The 21,011-nt window shown below is 42.6% G+C and overlaps 1 protein-coding gene across 1 annotated transcript in view; it reads left to right on the forward strand.

The window, feature by feature from the left end:
• ZFAND3 (zinc finger AN1-type containing 3) overlaps window positions 1-21,011 on the forward strand; it is a gene marked incomplete at its 5' end in the record, with an annotated part of 214,161 nt that overhangs the window by 175,894 nt on the left and 17,256 nt on the right. Inside the window, one exon of the mRNA XM_079712639.1 lies at window positions 12,103-12,270. Coding sequence (XP_079568765.1) covers window positions 12,103-12,270 — 168 coding nt within the window. The remainder of the gene's footprint in view (window positions 1-12,102; window positions 12,271-21,011) is intronic.

Consider the following 21,011-nt stretch of genomic DNA (forward strand, 5'->3'; position numbering starts at 1 on the left):
TGACTTTTTGTCTGTATGTTTTTAACAAAAAGTCAGAAAAATTGAATTAATGTCTCATTCTTCTTTACCCATGTCCTCACCCTATCCCCATACTCAAGTGTTTTCCATAAAGGACACCTATTTTTCAGTCGTCCTGGCAAAAGACCCAGGGTCAAATCAGATTAACCCTTGGGCAAGTCATTGGCTTTGGAGACCAAGATATGAGGGTACAACATTATTTGAAGACTTCTGGCCTGTTCCTTCCTCCTGGCTTCTTTAAATATGTCACCAGTAGGAAGAAGTGACTGTAGTCACATGTACTGCCCAGCTGCTCAAAACAGTCGTATAGTCTTGTAAGGCATAATTTGAAAAATCTAGGTTTCATGTAACTACAAAGTAGACTTATTACATATTTTTTAGTCAGTGTAACGTCTAAATGAATGAGTGTTCTAAGAAACTAAATGAAAACAGTATTGCCTGCCTTAGACCCAGTTATATGAAAATAAGTCTGGTTATATAGATACTTCATGGATACTCTCAAATTTCTCTTTCTTTGGGTAAATGAAAATAAAGCATGGCTGATCTTATTAATTTTCTGGAAATACTGGAAAAGGTAGTAGAACAGAAGTTCAAGACGTCTTAGCACCGAGAGTCTTGCAATCCTTGTGGTCATAGAGCATGTTCTGTGGTCACCGAACACGGAGGCATGTGGCCTTTGAGAAGTACATACTTCTCTTGGGTTTCTTCATCTTGCTCTCTCTGTCTCACCTCAGTAGTGCTCTGCCGTATCCTGTACGCTACTGATGCTATAAATGTAATATTTAAAAAATCAATGCATTGTAATGTTGTTGAACTCTAAAATACCCAAACAGGTTATAAAAAGGAAAGATGATCTGTTGAGGGTAATTTGTCAGTTACAATGAGTAACTGAAAAATCTATGGGGAAAGTAATATGGTTTAGTTGGGCAGGCAGGACAGGTCTTGCTAATGGAGAAGCTAAAACAAGGAAGTGGTGCCAGGCCAGTACCAGCTACAAAGGATGACTACTGTATTGCTAGTCTGACACGTTTTGCTGACCAGCCACCCCTCTGTAGAATTTAGCTCCTGGTGATAACGTTTTAAGTAAACAGTGCAGTAGGAATAGCACTTAACAAACAGGGATGGTGGCCACAGTTTTTCAGATGAACCCAGGAGTGGTTTATGGGGTAATCACCCTCATCTGTGCCTTTTTGTTTATTTTTTTGTTTTTGGTTTTTTTTTGTTTTTGTTTTTGTGGTACGCGGGCTTCTCACTGTTGTGGCCTCTCCCGTTGCGGAGCACAGGCTCCGGACGCGCAGGCTCAGCGGCCATGGCTCATGGGCCCAGCCACTCCGCGGCATGTGGGATCTTCCCAGACCGGGGCGCGAACCCATGTCCCCTGCATCGGCAGGAGGACTCTCAAACACTGCGCCACCAGGGAAGCTCTCTATCTGTGCCTTTTTAAAGAGACCTTTTTCTTTGCTACTGGGGGAAAAGTTATCATCCTACAAATAATAAAGAAACATCTGTGGACAGATTTTTAAAAATAACATGAGAGAAAAAAATAAAGCTGATTTCATATAAATAAAATACTGTGACTACAATCCAGAGATATTCAGAGAGTTAACAGGGATAGGAAGAAAATGGTATGAGGAGTAAGTCTTATAAATCATATTCTAAGAGCAGAGAACAAATAAGGTTATTCAACAGAGATGTAGTTTAGAGAAATTGCACCACCATGTTTGGATAAGGAGATCATAAGTGAGAGGGGTGCTGCTTTTCATCCCCACACTTGACCCAGTATCTGCCCTCACCCTCATCCCAGAGGCAGTGGGGTCTTTGGATACATACGAAGTAGCAGAAATTCATCTTCACAGTAAGGTACCCTCATGGCAGAGCAGAAGTAGAGTCTTGAAGTGTAATAACAATTACAGACAGGATAGCGTGGTGGTTAAGAGCAAGGACTCCAGGCCATGGTGCTTGGGTTCACAGTCCAGCTCTTCTACTTACTAGTTGTGTGATTTTCAGCAATTCACTTACCCCATAACTCAGTTCCTCATCTTAAAATGTGGGTAATAATAGTACCTACCTCATACATAGCCTTGTTATAAAAGCAAAATGAGTTAATATTTGTAAAAGCATTTAAAAAGTGCCGGTACAGGATGAGTGCTTTGTGTTAGTCGTTATTATTGTAATTATTACTGAAGCGTAACTTAAGGAATCTCCTGTGGCATATCTATCTATTGTGATAAGTGACATTAAAAATAAGCTTGGACAAAAGATTACATACCATATGATTTCATCTGTAAGTCCATGTATGACCGTATAAATGACATTCTTGAAATGACAAAATTTTAGAAATTGAGGACAGATTAGTGTTTGCCAGGGTTTGCCAGGGAGCAAGGTGGGGGGAGGGGGAGAGGGAAGGAGGCATGGCTGTAAAAGGGCGACATGAGGGATCCTTGTGGTGATGGAAATGTTCTGTAGCTTAACTGTATCAACATTAACATCCTGGTTGTGATATTGTACTAGACTTTTGCAAGATGTTACCGTTGGGGAAAACTGAGTGAAGGGTACATGGGATTTCTCTGTATTATTTCTTATAGCTACATTTGAACCTACAATTATCTCAGAGTAAATCATTTAATAATAAGAGGAAAATGGGCTTGAAAGATTCCTGATAGAGAAAAATTGGCAGTTAATGCCATGTATGGGTCTGATCAGACCAACAGACCAGTATTAAGATTAATAAACGTGATGGAAGGAGAACTAACGTGGCCATTGACATTTTAGTGAGGTGTTCATGAACACCCCGCCCCGCCCCCCCGCAAATTGAACCAGTTGGCGTCAAAGAGAGGAGAAAGATACAAAGCAGCTTTATTTCCCTGAAAGCCCATTAATCAGGTGTTCTCCATGTACCTTTGCTCCCCAGACTGTGAAAGGCTCTACTAATTGATACGATTTTTGGTAAAGAGATGAGGTAGAAGGTAGATGAGCAACAACTTTTATACAAATGGTATCTTGAAAAGCAGGGCTAACAGAAAACAATGCGAGGATGACAGATGTGAGCTAAAAATCACCGGTTTATATGTGTACAGTATAGTTCTTAAGTTCAAGAGGTACCTTTTTAAAAAAGAAATAAATTTATTTATTTTATTTTGGGCTGCATTGGGTCTTCATTGCTGCGTGTGGGCTTTCTCTAGTTGCGGTGAGCGGGGACTACTCTGCGTTGCAGTGCGCGGGCTTCGCATTGCTGTGGCTTCTCTTGTTGTGGAACACAGGCTCTAGGTGCGTGGGCTTCAGTAGTTGTGGCTCACAGGCTCAGTAGTTGTGGCTCACGGGCTCTAAAGCGCAGGCTCAGTAGTTGTGGCACACGGGCTTAGTTGCTCCATGGCGTGTGGGATCTTCCCGGACCAGGGCTCGAACCCGTGTCCCCTGCATTGGCAAGTGGATTCTTAACCACTGTGCCACCAGGGAAGCCCCAAGAGGTACCTTTTCGACCTTTCCCTCTTCTTCTTAATCACCCCCTTAACAGAATTGATCACTTCCACATTTTATGTTCATAGTCTCTTCATACATTAATATGCTGTAGGTTTATTTGTTTATATCTTTCCTGGAATGTGGCCTCCTTGAGAGGAGAGATCATTGCCATGTGTAGTTCTGATTTGCTAGTTTAAAGCCCAGTGCCTGGCACACAGTAGGTACTTGATAAATAATTAATAAAATATTGACTGTTGTCTGGGCCCTGAACAGAGTGGTCATTAATCTGGAGGCATACATAAATTAGATCAAATAAACTGAGAATCTTATTTTACTTAATGAGATTGTGATTATTATTGCAAGTGAACTTTCCTGGGCTTTTGCTTTATGTTTTTTATTCTGATGAAAATTTTCCTTAGGTTTAGAGAGTTGGGTGATCAGCAATGAAAGAGATATCTTATAGGAACAATTAGCAACAGTGTAGAGTCCATCAGGAGGGGAAGGGCAATCAGAAAAAGGCCAGGAAGCTATTGGAAAGGAGATATTTAGAGAAGTGACTTGTGGCCTTCTGGGACCAACTTCAGTCACAGGCAGTGCCATCACACTTTAAGAAATCATGGGCTAAAACACTGACAGCTAGCTCCTCTCCTAACGTTCACCTGAGTATCCTTTCCTTGCCAAGGCACAGATGAACTATATCCTTATGTCCTGTACGGCAGATGTGCAGTGGAGGAAGTTAGAGGAAGAACATTCCTTCCCCCACTGCCGAGGTGGAATGGGAACTGGGCTGATTACACAGTGCTTGCCCTTCTTCACCAGCCCTCCAACTATGTGGGTTTGTCAGGGGCTTGCTGGAAGTTTACTTGCTGGTCTTGAATATGAAACAGAGGAGGTGTACAGTTAAAAAAATCTCCTTCCTTACAATAAATGATGCCATTAAAAATAGAGAGATAAACAGAAAAGAGAGGGAGAAAGAATCAGTCAATCCCGGATGGTGGTATATTCCACAGGAAAACTAACCAGGACTATCCAGAAGTCCATGTCATTTGAATGAATGAACGAATATACGATTTGAGAGTATGCTGTTCTAGATTAAAAAGAGATTTAGGCGTAAGATCCAAATGTAACACATGCAACTTGATTGGACATGCCTTTGAAACTATGAAGGTAAACATTGAAAACAATGGAGATAATTTGGATATGGACTGAATGTTACATGACATTGGAGCATTATTCTTAATTTTCTTAGGTATGATATTTTAGTCATGTAAGGAAATGCCCTTATTGTTAAATGTGTATATATGAAGTATTTTGATGTTTGCAACTTATTTTCAGATGGTTTGGTGTCGGGGTGGGAGAGATAAAGCAGTGTGACAGATAGTTTGTTAACACTTGTTGAATCTGACTGGAGTGTACACAGGTATTAATTGTACTATTCTTTGAACTTTTCTATATTTTTGAAATTTTTCAAAATAAAAAGTTGGGTGAAGACTGAATACTTTCCTCTTGGGGTTGAGAACAAGGCAAAAATGTCCTCTCTCAACTCTCCTATTCAGTATCATACTAGAAAGCCTAGCTAATACAATAGGCAAGAAAAAGAAATAAAAGGCAGACAGATTAGAAAGAAAGAAAAATTGAGAGAAACCCCTTCCTTTAGAATTGTTGGACTCTGATGCCATGATTTCATTTAAGATGATTTTATTTAATGGAGAGCTGTTCTCCCCACAGCCCATTAGCTTCTCTTACTTGATCCTTTGATGAATTCATAATTGCTTTTTTTTTGGTGTCAGTGTGTACCACCAAAATCAGCTTTCAGCTTCTTGTCCAGCGGGAATCAGAGGGAAAGATGGGCTATGAGGAAGTGAGAAATCTGATCCTAGTCTTTAAAACATGTCTTTGGGACGTATGGGTGCTCATTTCATGAAGGGTACAAATTATGGCTCATGACTTATGCATTTTCTGCTACTCTGTAAGCTGTCTTCCAATCAAAAAATGTCCCTACAGAAGCAGCTTTGCATTGCTGTCGTGAAGATCAAAGTCAGACAGTTAGATGATAAAATTACCCTCAAGATTTCTGATGCTTTATGTCTTTTGAGCATACTGAGAAGGACAGAGACCCCAAAAGTTCAGGTGTGCTCCCAAGATAATTGGTTCTACAGATTGGCCACCCCAGGTCTCCCGATCTTGTGTTCTCAGCAAGGAGGAAGAGTCAGAGGTCTGCTGTCTTGAGGTTGTGATGGAGGAGACCACCCTCAAGAAAAGGAGCAAGCCAGAGGAAATAACCTGGAGGGATGGGGGTGGAGATGGAAGGAGAAGAGAGGGATTCGGGCTTCACAACAGTACTGCCTGGCAGTTTGAGAACACCTGACCTTTAAAATGGTTATGATCTAAGACATGGCATCCTAGGAGTATTTCAAACTAGATTCATCTTTGTATTACATATCAAAAGAAAATGAAGGCATTTTCCACAAAATTTTAATAATCGGCTTCTTCCAAAGAGTTGAACTTCTTTCTCTGTGTAACAGCTTTTTAACAGGTGTGATATTCCAAAATAGTTCTAGGACCATTAGGAAAATAAGAAAGAAGGGGAAAATTCCAGCCAAATAAAGTGGAAACAAAATTTTAATGGATAATGAGGGAGTTTTCTCTCCTGAAGTCTTTTATGGCATACAGAGTAAGAAGCCAGAGAGGATGAATCTAATCCCTGCACACACTGAAAGGAAGCCTGAGGAGAAAGAGAGAGAGAAAGTACCTATAAAACAGATTTTCTTTTTTAAGTGTCTTTTATCAGTTTTTCCAGTGAGAGTGTGGTGTTTTTCATGGACAGAGGTTTTAGCAGCTTAAGCTTCTTTTATTTTTTATTTTTGGCTACATTGGGTCTTTGTTGCTGTGTGCGGGCTTTTTCTAGTTGTGGCGAGCAGGGGCTACTCTTTGTTGTGGTCCATGGGCTTCTCATTGTGATGGCTTCTCTTGTTGCGGAGCACGGGCTGTAGGCACACAGGCTTCCGTAATTGTGTCATGTGGGCTCAGTAGTTGTGGCTTGCAGGCTCAGTAGTTGTGGCGCACGGGCTTAGTTGCTCTGCGGCATGTGGGATCTTCCTGGACCAGGGATTGAACCCGTGTCCCCTGTGTTGGCAGGTGGATTCTTAACCACTGCACCACCAGGGAAGCCCTTAAGCTTCTTTTAAGTGGTCGAAGGAGAGACGGCAGTGATGTGTGAGGGTTCATTAATTATTGCTCTTACTGATGTTTGCACAGACGGTTGGGATCATAAATGTCAGTCTGTCAAGAGGCTGTGATAGGTTCTAAAAAAACTGATTGAGTACCTCAGAAGCTGTCATAAAACCTAAGATTAAACAGATTCATCTTTCTTTCTTAGAAGTGAGGGAAGGTATGGGTGAAGTGAGTAGAAGAAGCTTCCTTCTCTTTGTTGCCACTTTGCTATTTCCACTTTCCTGTTCAAAACCATGAGTGTTGGCTTGTGCAGAGGGTCAGGAGCCTGCCTGAGGTGTCAGAAGGACATGGTCATGGTTAGCAGTCTCAGTTGTGTGCGGGCTGCCAGCTGCACAGCGATGGGAGATTCAGAGAGATTGGGATTCAACTCTGACAGGGCTGACACAATTTATTTGGAAATTTTCAGGAGAGAACATGAGTTATAAAGACAAGAACAGTGACAGTAAGGAACAAATGTGAATTTCTGTCAGAGATAAAACAGAATTTTAAAAGAAGTAGGTCTGTTGTCGTCTCCAGTCAAGTTTTCCAGTTAAACTGTGTTCCTAAATTGAAAGTCTTACCACTACTTTTCTGCTATTGGCTAGGAAAGTACAATTAGAAGACTTTCTCTCTTCAGAGGATTATATATTTTAAAAATCACTGTACTTATTTCTCTGTCACAAATAACGCAATGGTTACTTTAAATCTAGGAAACTGAGAGATAAAATACTTTTTCTTAAGATTTTCCTTTCTCATTTAATCACATTATGATTCTTGATCAGACTTTCCTTTGACTAGAAGGTCTGATGTGGTATCCTCCTCAGGCTATTAAACGTAGGCAGAGGAAGAGGGGGTCTGGTTGAATATCAAGAACTGTGAGCCTGGCATAGGCATGTGGGCAGCTCTTGTGTGGGTGCATACAGACTAGATTGTGTTCTCCAGAAAAAGCATACTGGGAAAAGGTGCTTTGTCGGCCCTTTATGAAGGACCTTAATTAGAAGTCACTCCTAACTCCTGGGGTGGGAACAGTTTCTAGCTTGCCGCTACACTCCTGCTGCTAATGAGCATGCTTCTTGCAAGGATGCGTTTCTTCTGACAGTTAAAGCTGCATATGAGAGTTATTTCTGCTCACCTTTCTCTGTGCATTAAACCCTTACTAACCAAGTTCAGATTATGCAAGTAGACTGGTAGGTGTTTTCCATCATTGTTGAGGAGTTGAAAATGCTTCAGGGTAACAAGAACTATTTACTATTTGTGAGCAAAAAGTAAATAATCAAACTTTAATTTATTCAAATACGGACAGTAGATGAGGGTTCCTTTAGTGTTGACCATAATTGGATCTTTTCTTTCTGGTGGTCTTTTTAAAATTGCCATTAAATTAGTAATTGAACAGTTGAATTATCTAGTTCATTATTATGTAATTAAAATCCCTGTCCTGGACATCTGTTTCTCTTATTTAGGCAACTCCCCACGTGGCACAGGTTTCATTAAGTAATTAGCAGAGGAGATGTAAATTTCTTATGCAGACATGATGATGATCCTGTAGACAGCTATTTATTTCATCAGCTTATAATTAAAATACTAAGTTAACTTGTGAGGAAGTGCCAAGGAATGGTTTGCTTTGCCAAGAAGTTATAGATAACACATAACTGGATGGCAGCATGTGGAAGGTGGTAAACAGTTTAGGGAGTTTTTTCCCCTCCCTCCTTGTGGTAGAGAGCATTAGAGGGCACAAGGATTCCTTTCCACTTAATAGACCATTGACTGGGTGAAGGATAAGTGGGCGTACTCCAGAATGCTAAAGTTACGAATCTCTTAAAGTTTAGGAGCAGTTCCTTGATTCTGAAAAATAACACATTCTGGTAAACATTTCACCTGTCTTGGTTCAGCCTCATTGAGGACTGCTTCTCATGGCTCAGGCTTTCTGTACATGGATGCCTCATGTCTTGGACTTGCACAGATGCTGAGACATTGACTCTCAGAGGACTGACTAGGGCTGAGTGGTGTTCCTTTAGGATGGCCAGTGCAGTGCCGCCAGAAGCTGTTGGCAGCATCACAGACCTCCCTAAGGACCCACTGTTTCAGGAACATCCCATGCCTCCTGCCTGCCAGAACAAATAATGCAGTTGTCGTTATATATAGTGTGGAATGGATAAAGGAAAATTTCAGGATGAGACCAAGCAGACCTATTCCTTAGTTTTGTTATTATTGAGTGCTCATTGGTCAGACAAGGTGGAGAATTAGAAGAAAAGAGATCAGGCCTGGACAGGCCTCCTAATTTTGGGGCGTTCCATCAGCTGGGTTGTTTGGTGATGACCAGTGATGATTATATCAATATGAATTCTGTTTCTCAATCTTAGGAATCATATGTTAAAAAATATTGTCTTCACATATCACTCTCTTGCTTGTTTGAAAATAGTTAGCCATGGATAACACTGACATACTGAAAGTAAATTGTCTTCTTGTAGCAGAGGCTTGCTTTAGAAATGGAAATAGGTGCTATGTAGGTAGACAGCACATTTGACAGTTTGGAGCAGATGCACTTGGGAAACAGCTTCGAATATGAACATTGCATTTCCAGACACAAGCTCAGTTCTATGAGGTCGCAGTGCAAATAAAAGAGGGTCCGAGTGGTCCTCTTTTATATTTGAGGTGTGCTGGCCTCGTGTCAAGAACTTCTGGATTTTAACAATTTAATAATGCAAAGGCTTCAGCCACTTTCTTGTGTGAACCCTAATCTCTCTCCTCTCCCCAACTCACCCCCAGGGTTGGGGGATAATTTCTTATGTGGATGCTCCAGGTTTAGGACCTTGTCTCAGAACAAACACCATTTTTTTGTTTCGGTTTTTACTCTAGAATTTTCTCTTCTCATTATCCAGTGGAAAAAAAAAGTCGAAATAGGGTTATTAATACAGATAGTGCCCTTTCTGGTTTGTAAAAAAGGACCCCCCGGAGAACAGTGTGGCCCATACCAGGTGAATTCCTTTTGTCTCGCTGCCTTGTAATGATTTACATTTAGATTGTTGCTTGTTGCTCTTATAGGGGAAGGGGAGGGGCCTGGTGTGTCTGGCTGCCTCAGTCATCACACTGACTAGGTTTGGACAGCTTTGCCCAGCAGAGCTGGGAAATAGGCTGAACTTGCTTTCAATTGTTTTCATCAAAGGCCTTGTTTAGTTGGTTTGTATTGGGGGAAAATGTCATGTAGGCTGCAAGAACTAAATGAAATGAAAAATGAAGCTTACAATTGCTAAGAATGGTGCATACCTTCTGAAAGTCAGTGCAAGGTACGGTGGGCCGGAGGGCTGTGAGCAAACTGTTACCACTGTCACCGTCAGGGCCAGTGAGTGCTCGGGCGAAATGCAGCATCTTCTCCACACAGAGGGAGGCTGGGAAGGGGATACAGACAGCATTCCTTGAAATACAGCCAGACTTCCCTGGTGGTCCAGTGGTTAAGACTCCGTGCTTCCACTGCAGGGGGCGTGGTTCCCTTAGATCCCTGGTCGGGGAACTAAGATCCTCCATACTTCGCAGCGTGGCCAAAAAAAAAAAAAGAAAGAAAGAAAGAAAAACTGCCAACAGTCTACCGCTTCTCACTAGAGACACTGTAAATAGAAAATCAGGACTGCCTTAGGAGATTTATTCATGTAAGAAATACTGAGTTGTAGGCATAGAGGGCACATTAGTGAACAAAGCTGGTGAAACTTCCTGCCCTCCAGGAGTTTACATTCTCCTGGAGGATAATGTCAAAAGATAAGTGCTGTGGAGGAATAAAAGGCAGGAAAAGGGAGGAAGGGAAGTGCTGCTGAAGGGGGCAAGAGTGGTCTAGATAGGGTTTTCAGGGAAGAAGACCTCATTGAAAATGTAGCTTAAAAGACTTAAAAGAGGGAATTCCCTGTAGATCTGGTGAAGAGTGTTCCAGACAAAGGGACCAGAAGGTGCAAAGGCCCCGAGGTAGGAGACAGTCAGGAGGCTAGTGTGGGTGGAGCAGAGGGAGAGAGTAGCAGGGGATGAGGGGATAGAGATGGGAGGAGGGCACATAAGAAAGGCAGGGCCTGTCTGAGGGTCATAGGAAGTATCTGAACTTTTCCTCCAAGAAGGGGAGCTATTAGAGGATTTTGAGCAGGATTGTGAAGTGATTCTAACTTGATTTTTAACAGGGTCTCTTGGCTGCTGTGTGGAGAATAGACTGTAGGACAAGGGGAAGGGCAGGGAGACCAGTAAGAAGCTACTGTATTAGGAGACTCTCTTCCAGAGGTGGTTTAGCACAAATCACTTCGGAACCTTTGCAAGAGGTGCATCGTCAGTATGTAGTGGCAGTAATTCCAAGAGTACAGAGCCCCCCATGTGCTGGCTCTTTTTTTTTTTTTTTTTTTTGGAAAGCAAGAGTTATTTACAGTCTGCCTGTGACATGAACTTTATCGCATTTTACTTTTTTAAGGTTATACAAAACACTTGTTGCACACTGCATCTCCCTTCAACTGCTAATTTGGCACCAGCCCTAGGGTTGCGGTGCCAAGTGCTGTCTCTGTACCACCCCACTCTGGAGGCCATGGGACAGCTTATTTGTGAACAAGCAAGGTTACTTCTTCACTCTGAATAAAGTTGGAATCGTTTTCAGTATTAGAACCTGATTCTTGTGCGTTTAGTTGTGCATAGGAATAGAAATGTCTTTTTTTTTCTTTTTTTTTTGCGGTACGCGGGCCTCTCACTGTTGTGGCCTCTCCCGTTGCGGAGCACAGGCTCCGGACGCGCAGGCTCAGCAGCCATGGCTCACGGGCCCAGCCGCTCCGCGGCATGTGGGATCCTCCCGGACTGGGGCACAAACCCGTGTCCCCTGCATCGGCAGGCGGACTCCCAACCGCTACGCCACCAGGGAAGCCCCTAGAAATGTCTTTTTACTAGAAAAGATCATGGATCACCCATGAAACACTGACTTCAGGTATAGAATTGTGCTAAGCATGGTGACATACAGAAATAGTAGACACAGTCCCTTCTCTGGCAAATTACAGTCTACTTAAGGACAAAGATCCAAGAAGAGATAACCAATACAAGCAGTAAACAGGTAGGACCCAAAGAAGGGGCACAAAGAGAGGATCTCATTTCCAGCTCGAATGGTCTCCTCATAGAGATGGCTGTTTTTTAAAGACAGCACAGAACGGACGTTTGTTGAGCCACCCACCCTCCTCTCCTAGCTTGGGCCTGGCTTGTTAGAAGTCAGCTCTAAAGGTGCATGCTTGTCACAGTTTTTGACATAAACCAGGCCAGTTAGAAGAACTGGCTCTTGCTCATACTGATCCAGTTCCTGGAAAAGGGCAGTAGCCTGGTCAGAAGAATGCCTTGGCTGTACATTAATCAGCTGTGCTTGCCAGGCCAAGCACTAACCCTGACCCCCAAATGTGTTGTTTTGCTCAGATTCACAGTCTGAGAATGAGGCTTCGCCAGTGAAACGGCCACGACTACTGGAGAATACTGAACGATCCGAGGAAACCAGCCGATCTAAACAGAAAAGCCGACGTCGGTGCTTCCAGTGCCAAACCAAACTGGAGCTGGTGCAGCAGGAACTGGGATCGTGCCGCTGCGGTAAGCGTCCCCCCAGTGGAGGACACAGCACAGTGGATGCTGTGTCCTTGGCGCCCTGAGAGGCTGAGCGCCTTCATTCTTCTCCCGAGTACCTCCCTGCGAGCTCTAGGTTTGGAGCTTGGGAAATCAGAGTAGAGGATTCTTATTTCTAAACACCCTTTATTTCCTCTCACACATACAGAAAAGGCAAAAACCTCCCCAACTGCTCTTACACATATTTCATTAGAGTTGCATTGTCACTGCTTACTGCTCTCAGCTTCTCCCCACTGCATATTACTGTGGGTCCTTCTCATTGATGACTTACTTAGAAGTTAACCAAACCAGTGAAATTCTGAGATATGTACCATAAAATTCAGATATTAAATTAATTTTGAATGAGCTTCTTACTATATATAATAAATGGAAGATTTCTCCCCCATATCCCTTTTAAATTACAGTTTGATTAGAAAATTATTTTCTTTGAACCATAATTCATTGTCAGTTAACCCCTTGAAATAGCTTTAAAGTAACCTTTTCCTTCTGTATTATCCAGTGTAATACCAACTCTTGGAATTTTTGGTGGGATGTACTTTTTAAAAACTTTATGCCTACCCACAGTGGAACAAAACTTAGAACAATCCTTCCTCTCCCTTTGACCACATACATCGTGTCACATGGAAGCGAAATTGTGTAGCTGCATTATTTAGGCTGACTTACAGTTTTCCTGTCCCTGTTTTTATTTCTTGACTTTAGAGCATAGTATTGTGAAATTGTTCTTTGGGACAGAGCTGTCATCAGGCACTCTGGCTCTAGCCTCTGAGAATCCTGTATCCTTTGTCCTTAGGAGTGAGCTTTTAGAAGCTTCCTTTTACCTCTGGGATGGCCATAGATATCCTGTAAGTACTGATGCTGGTAGTCAGGACTAGGTGGTTCTCCCAGCAGTTAGAAAGTTACAGTTGCTCAAAGCTCTTCATCTTCTGAAGAGATAGCCGTTGCTGCTCCTGTCCCTCAGTTATCTACCCTGTTGGAAATGAGAAGGACAGGAGGGAGTTCCAGCCTCTCATGGAAACTGAGTTGGAACTCCTTTCCTGTCATGAGTAGAAATCTGTTTGTTACACAGTCTGGTGTGTGGTACTCGGCAGTATCAGAAACATATTTATATTCAACTGCAGAAATGGTGACTAGCATGTGGAGTACAGGTATCACTGGACAAGTTTTTATTCTTTAGCCTGGCATTTATTTATCCTATTAAATGCTTGTGTGAAAGTGTAAGGAGAGAGGTAGGATAAGACGCGGGTGCAGAGGCTGTCAGCAGAATTTTCAAACCTCACTTTTGTTCCTGCAATGTGATGTGGTCCAGGTGAGCCCAGAACCTGTTCTTAGGCTGTGTCTTGATCAACCCTGCCAGGTAATGTGGTAGTGAAGGTAGTGGCATTTGGAGAGACAAGACCCCTGTAAAGACAACGAGCTGATCAATTTGCCTACTGAGTAGAAAATGAAACAAGTAAATCCATTTTTATGCAACTGTTTTCCATCTTGAGAAGTTAAACTGCTGAAGATACACTAGGATGCAGGGTATCATCCCAGCCTCACCACATGCTTTTTCTGATTGGCACCCAGAAAGATTTCACAGGAAAAGGGTGTTACTATGGTATTGTTGATTTAAAGGTTATCTAGTCACAGCGAGGCAGAGGAGAATTCATCTTCAAAATTCACCTCCTTATTGAAAGCCCATGGAGTGTCTTGGCAATTAACAATTCCTATCACCACCTTCTTAATGAGGTAGTGAAGGAATACTGTGGTTACCCAAGGAAACTTTGGGGTCTCATGGCTAACCAGCTTTGCCCATAGTGGTTTGTCTGATCTTTGGTGGTCTGCAAATTATTGCTTTGGTCTTCACGTGGACCCCTGGGGGCTTCAGCAGTTCAGTCTGTTACCAGTGTTATGCAGCTTCCCTGACCATTTGCCTGTTGCTTTTGTAACACAGGCCTTTAGTGATTCCTAAATTAGAATCGTGGGATTTTCCTGTACCTTACATTCTTGTTTCCTTCTTGAAAGTAACTGAATCCTGCATATTACACAGGATTTGCCCTAGTGGATCAAGCAGTTGGCCCATCAAGTGTGCTGTCTCGCCTCTGGCAGTGGCTAATAACCTCCTCTCCTTGTCAGGCAAGCAGTGAAAATTCACAATTTAGTGCTGAGAGATCCAGAGGTGTGGTAACCGAGTCTCCCAGTTTACCCTTCAGCTTTGATGCAAACCACCTAATTTCCTAAGGTCTTAAGCACCAAGCTGAAAATATGTAGAAATACATGTTGCATGACTTCATGTGCTCCTGAAGTAAGCCAACTTGACTGACTCTGGTAAATGCAGATTACTCTGCTGTGCTCTTCACCTCTCAGGCAGGAGGCTGGGTTTCTAAGTAAGTGCCTACTGGGTTTGCCATAGATGTGCATTCTCTTTAAATGATCTAACACATGGTCCCTTGGCTTATGCCCAATTCTGAGGGTCTTCTTATAGAGAGATTTGATTTTTCTGCTCTAGAAGAGAGCCCTGAGCTTTCTGCTGGAGAAGAGAGCCCTGAGCTTTCTGCAGTCCCTCCAGATGTAGCCTTCCTAGAGAGAGCTGGGAGTTCAATTGGGCCCACTGAGAGCATTACACTTATGTGCCCAGAAAAATGACTGAGTCAGCTGCCACATTTTAAAAGGTGAAGGACAGTAATGGGAACACACACCTCTGGGACTGTCCCTGACAAATAGCTCTTGTGTTCCTCTTGCCTGTCTGCTTGGATCTCTAGGAAAAGGTGAGTTGTACAGTTATTTCCTTGAGGCTGCATGGAGTGCTAGGGAGATGTTTAACTGCCCTGAAAGGTTTTGGAAGACGGGAAACACAGTAATTTACTACTGAAAGTGAAGATTCAGGAAGGTGGTTTGAACTCAAACAGAACACTTTTCCACTGCAGAAAATCTTTTTTTTATATGTATTCACAATCTTTTTTTCCATTCCCCTTCCACTCTGTACAGGTTATTAACTGCTGACAAGAAATTCACATCTCATAAATAATGCTTAAGAGCTGTTGCTATATAAATTGAATGTGTTATGAATTGTGATGGGCCTTTTTGTAGCATTCGATGCCTAGAGCAGGAAGAACAGAGGATGTCATTTTCATTAATTTCTAATGAGGTGCCAATTAAAGACAGGGAAGACGCTCCAAAGGGAAGAGTGGCCAAGCTCCCCTGAATCCTCCGCCTGGGGCTGTCATCCAAACACTGCCAGCAAGCCTTCTCTAAAAATTCCATTAAATCACAGTCTCATCGAGAGCACACAGACACATTCAGCTCCCCTTTGATCTTCAAAAGAGCAATTTGTAAGGCGAGTTCTGAGCCTTCTCACATAGGGAACAGCTAGAGGTGATAGGAATTGTTAATTGCCAAGACACTCCATGGGCTTTCAATAAGGAGGTGAATTTTGAAGATGAATTCTCCTCTGCCTCGCTGTGACTAGATAACCTTTAAATCAACAATACCATAGTAACACCCTTTCCTGTGAAATCTTTCTGGGTGCCAATCAGAAAAAGCATGTGGTGAGGCTGGGATGATACCCTGCATCCTAGTGTATCTTCAGCAGTTTAACTTCTCAAGATGGAAAACAGTTGCATAAAGATGGATTTATTTGTTTCATTTTCTACTCAGTAGGCAAATTGATCAGCTCGTTGTCTTTACAGGGGTCTTGTCTCTCCAAATGCCACCTGGAGGGTGTTCTTCTGAAATCTGGCCATCCTCATCCAATCTGGGCCACAGCACAGCCACGTGGATACTGTGTTTTCTAATCAGATCTTGCATGATGCATACCGCATGGCTTTTTAATCGCTATGCATTGCTTCCCAGAACCACAGAATTAATTTTTAAATACCAGTCTAAGAGCTTGCATAAGTTATGGCATGTTTTCAGTTGACAGTGACTTAAACTGTAAGCTGATATGCTCCCTTTTGGGACAACAGTGCTTTTACTAACCTCTTGAGTAATCTGACTTCGTTTACTGCTTTCAAAATAAATTTTATATTCCCTTTAGAAACTCAGAGTGATGCTTTAGCTGGGACCTTTAGTTTATCGACTTAAAGTGCCTCAGTGGTCATTTCTGCCTTTTCATTCACTGTCAAGCTAAATTCAGCTAGCATTTATTGAGATGTGATTTTGCATAAAGCATTTTGCTAGGTTTTGTGAGGAATATAGGAGGTAGAATACAGAATGTAGGAGCTCATAGTTTAGGTCAGTGATTTCAGACTTAAGTGGGCATCAGAATTGCACAGAGGGCTGTTAAAACACAGTCTGCTGGGCCCACCCCCAGAGCTTCTGACCCAGTGGGCCTGTGCCTGTTTAACAGGTTCCCAGATAATAACTGATGCTGCTGGTCTGAGGACCATGCTTTGAGAACCACTGCTTTAGGCGCTTCTCAATCTGGGAAGCCTCTAAAATATAGAATGTCTGGGCCTCACAATTAACAATTAAATCAGAAAAGGTTTCTGGGTATTGTTTTTTTAACATTTTGGAAATTAAAAGTTTGTCCTGGACCATTTGAAAGTAAGTTGCAAACATTGTGACCCTTTATCCCTATAAACTTCAATGAATGTTTCCTGAGAATAGTTATTTTATATAACCGCAGCACAGTTATCAGCTTCAGTAAATTGATATTGATAAATACTTTTATTAGATCTCTTGTCCATATTCTAGCTTTGCTAGTTGATCCAATAATATACTTCATAAAAGCATTTCCCCCCCTCTAGTACAGAATCCAGTCCATGATCAAGTGTTGAATTTAGTTGTCATGTCTCTTTTAGACTCTTAAGCTGGAACATTTTCATTGCCTTTCTTTGTTTTTAATGATATTGACATTTTGAAGGCTACATTTCTCCACCCTCCTCTGCTTACCCTTCCCAGCCCCCCACATTTTTAAATAGAGCACTCCTTGTTTGGAGGTTGTCTGATGTTTCTTCATGATTAGGTTCAGGTTATGTATTCCCAGCCAGAATGCTACATGGGTGATGTTGTGTCCCCCTCAGGGTTCTTCGTTGGGAGGCACGGGTGTTTATCTGCATCTCATTATTGATGTTAATTTTGCTACATTCACCCAGTCTAGGTGTTGTCTGGTGTCTCTAAAAATAGTATTTTTGCCCTTGCAACTAGTAAGCAATCTGTGGGAAACACTTTGACTATATAAATGTCCTGATCATCATCAAAAAGGTCTCCTAGATTTAGCATCCATTGATGATTCTTGCCTGAACCAATCTTTACTATTGATGGTTGCAAAATTATGCTTTGCTAACTCCAGTTCTTCTCCTGCATTTACCATTTGCACGGAGCATTCTCCTCCCCCATTTATTTATCTCTTATTGGTTTGGACTCATTGGGCTCTTATATTTTTCAGTGGTTTATAATTCATTACTGTACTTAATTATTTTGTTGCTCAAATTGTCTCAGATTTGGCCGGTAGAAGTTCCTTCAAGCTGAATTCTGTTTTTTTGTGACATACCTCCTGTTTTGTTTTTGTTTTTTTTAATTTATTTATTGATTGATTGATTTTGGCTGCGTTGGGTCTTCGTTGTTGTGCGCGAGCCCTCTCCAGTTGCAGGGAGTGGGGGCCACTCCACATTGCAGTGCGCGGGCTTCTCACTACAATGGCTTCTCTTGTTGCGGAACACAGGCCCTAGACACGCGGGCCTCAGCAGTTGTGGCACATGGGCCTAGCTGCTCCACGGCATGAGGGATCTTCCTGGGCCAGGGATCGAACCCGTGTCCTCTGCATTGGCAGGTGGATTCTTAACCACTGTGCCACCAGGGAAGTCCCTGCCTCCCGTTTTTTAAAAAGCATTTTCTTACTCTCTGGTCTAACATGGTGTGTTCTGGATGCATCTTGTACTTGCTTAGTCCTGGAATCAGCCACTTTTCCAAGGATCCCCAAGCTGATTTAAATAGGCATTCAGAGTAGGAATTTGCTGGTCCTGAGTGGAAGGCAGCCACATGCATGAAATAAGTGGCATCCAGGGCAGCCTACCATAAGAGTTTTAATCAAGGTACAAGCCATATGTTATAGGAATATGGGGAGGGAGAGATTAATTCCAGCTGGAAGACTCTGGACAGGCTTCCACAATAGGGGCATTAAAGGAAGGGTGGGACTTAGAAGTACAGAAAGAGGGGGTGCTTGGACCAAGCTGGTGTTCTGCAGGTGACCTCTGTGCAGCCCGATGGAGCCTTGGGGTTGAGTGAGGAGAGACTGCTAGAAAAGGAGGGAAGGGATTCCAGATTCCAAGCTGCAGGGTTTGGACGTTGGTTTGCAGTGAAAAGCTATCAGTGGTTTGAATGTGGTCAACACGATCTAATTTGACTTTGTTTTTTTTAATTAAGCACACAGGAAAGCCCAGGAGGCTGTTGAATCTTCTTAGAGGGGTGATCTAGGGAGAATGTGAACTGATTCACAAAGTGGAAAAGAATGTCACGTGTCACAGCTGTTCCTGTCCACTACAGGGGACTGACTGAGTGGTGAACGGATAGTGATATTCTGAGGTCGAGTGTGGGGCAAGGAGCTGTGGTGATTATGAAGCATGTAGGTGACCTGAAACTACCAGGCTGGTCCATTCCACCAGCATCAGAAACCACCAGAGATAAGCCCATATCTAGGCCTTTATTTTAACTCTCTTCCAAGTGTGATTTAAACCTGTCAGGGACATTTGGCATTTTGTCCTATGTCTCAGAGAAAGTGAGGCTATATTTTCTTATAAAAGGCCTTATTCTGTGTACAGAGTTCTAGCCTGGATCTGTCAGAAAACCCTACTATCCATGGAAACACCTGAGATCCTTTATCATGAACTAATTGGTTTCGCCAGTTAGGTGTTATAATTACTGCCGTTGAGTATCCAGTCCATGCTCTGCAATGTGTTATATAGAGAGTGTGGTGACCAAGATCCCAGCCCTTTAGGAGCTCCTGTTGTTTTATGCTGAGTCTGGCAGTGAAAGGCTAAAGTTTTTCCAGCACTTCTGAGACAGCAGCTGGGTGTTATGTTACCTTTCGGCTCAAGAGAAGGAGGTGCCTGCCCACCCTCCCAAAAGCAAAAACAAAAACAACAGCAGCAACAGAAAACCTTTGATGGGACTTACTGTATATATGAGAGCTAAGAGTAATTGAAAATCTTGAGGCAAATTGAGAAAATTTTCTCCCTTTGCTACTCTCTTCCTTTCACTCTCACTGTTCTTTCACCTAAACAAGAGTATGCTTATTTGTAGTCCCCATTTAATCTTTAATGTGTAAGAGTTCTGGTCTAAACCCAAACAAATTAGTCCCTCTGCTGCTCCTCTAAATTGCAAGTTGAGGTGTGAGAGCAAAACAAATCAAACCTTTACTGAACACTAGCTCCACATATTTGGCCCATTAGTTTACCACGTCCCAGAGATCCAAGCTACCATATGTCCTTTAACAAGGCTGTAGAGAGATAATAGAAACATGAAGAGCTCCCCTCCCCAGCAAAGGAGCATCAAAGACCAAGCTTTTAAAATACAAAACGTACAGAGCACATTTACTGAAGCCTGTGTCACTTCCCCACTCATACCCTACCTACAGGCAAACCAGCAGACCCTTGTCCCATGAAGTGAATATTTTCCATCTGGATAGCAAATTTGCAACTATTTCTATAGTCCAGTCTTAGCAATAACAACACAATAATAATTTAATCAAAACTATTTGGATAGATTACCCTGTTTTAGGATATTTCTTTATGGAGAGAAAAAAATGGCTTATTGTAAAAGGAAATGAATTTTTTTTTTTTTTTTTTTTTTTTGTGGTACGCGGGCTTCTCACTGCTGTGGCCTCTCCCGTTGCGGAGCACAGGCTCCGGATGCGCAGGCTCAGCGGCCATGGCGCACGGACCCAGCCGCTCCGCGGCATATGGGATCTTCCCAAACCGGGGCACGAACCCGTGTCCCCTGCATCGGCAGGCGGACTCTCAACCACTGCGCCACCAGAGAAGCCCGGAAATGAATTTTTTAAATTCGAAGAGTAAATAATTTCAGTTAGTTCTTTGCCTAGCAAGGTGTGTATATATGTGTGTGTTTTTTGGATTTTTTTTTTTTTTTGCGTTACGCGGGCCTCTCACTGTCATGGCCTCTCCCGTTGCGGAGCACAGGCTCCGGATGTGCAGGCTCAGTGGCCATGGCTCACGGGCCTAGCCGCTCCGTGGCATGTGGGATCTTCCCGGACTGGGGCACGAACCCGTGTCCCCTGCATCGGCAGGCGGACTCTCAACCACTGCGCCACCAGGGAAGCCCTGGATTTTTTGATATATAATTTACATACCATAAAATTCACCTGTTTTATAGTTCAGTGAGTTTTAGTAACTTTAAGTTGTACAGCCCTCACCAAATTCAAATTTTAGAATACTTCCATTACCAAAAAAAGTTCCCACGTGCCTCATTTTCAGTCAGTCACTACACTCTCCTACCCTAGCCCCAGGCAACCACTGATCTGCCCCTGTTGGTATAATTTTGCCTTTTCTAGAATTTTAGCATCAGTGGATTCAAACAGTATATATATACAGTCTTGTGTGTCCACATAGTATGGTGTTTTTGAGATTCATCCATGTTGTTACATATCAGTAGTTCATTCCTCTTTAATGTTGAGTATTATTTCATTGTATGGATAATACCACATTTGTTTATCCATTTACCATTTGACATACGTTTGGGTTGTTGCCAGTTTGGGGATATTATGAGTAGAG

Source organism: Hyperoodon ampullatus (assembly GCF_949752795.1).
Source record: "Hyperoodon ampullatus genome assembly, chromosome: 10".
Taxonomy (NCBI): Eukaryota; Metazoa; Chordata; class Mammalia; order Artiodactyla; family Ziphiidae; genus Hyperoodon; species Hyperoodon ampullatus.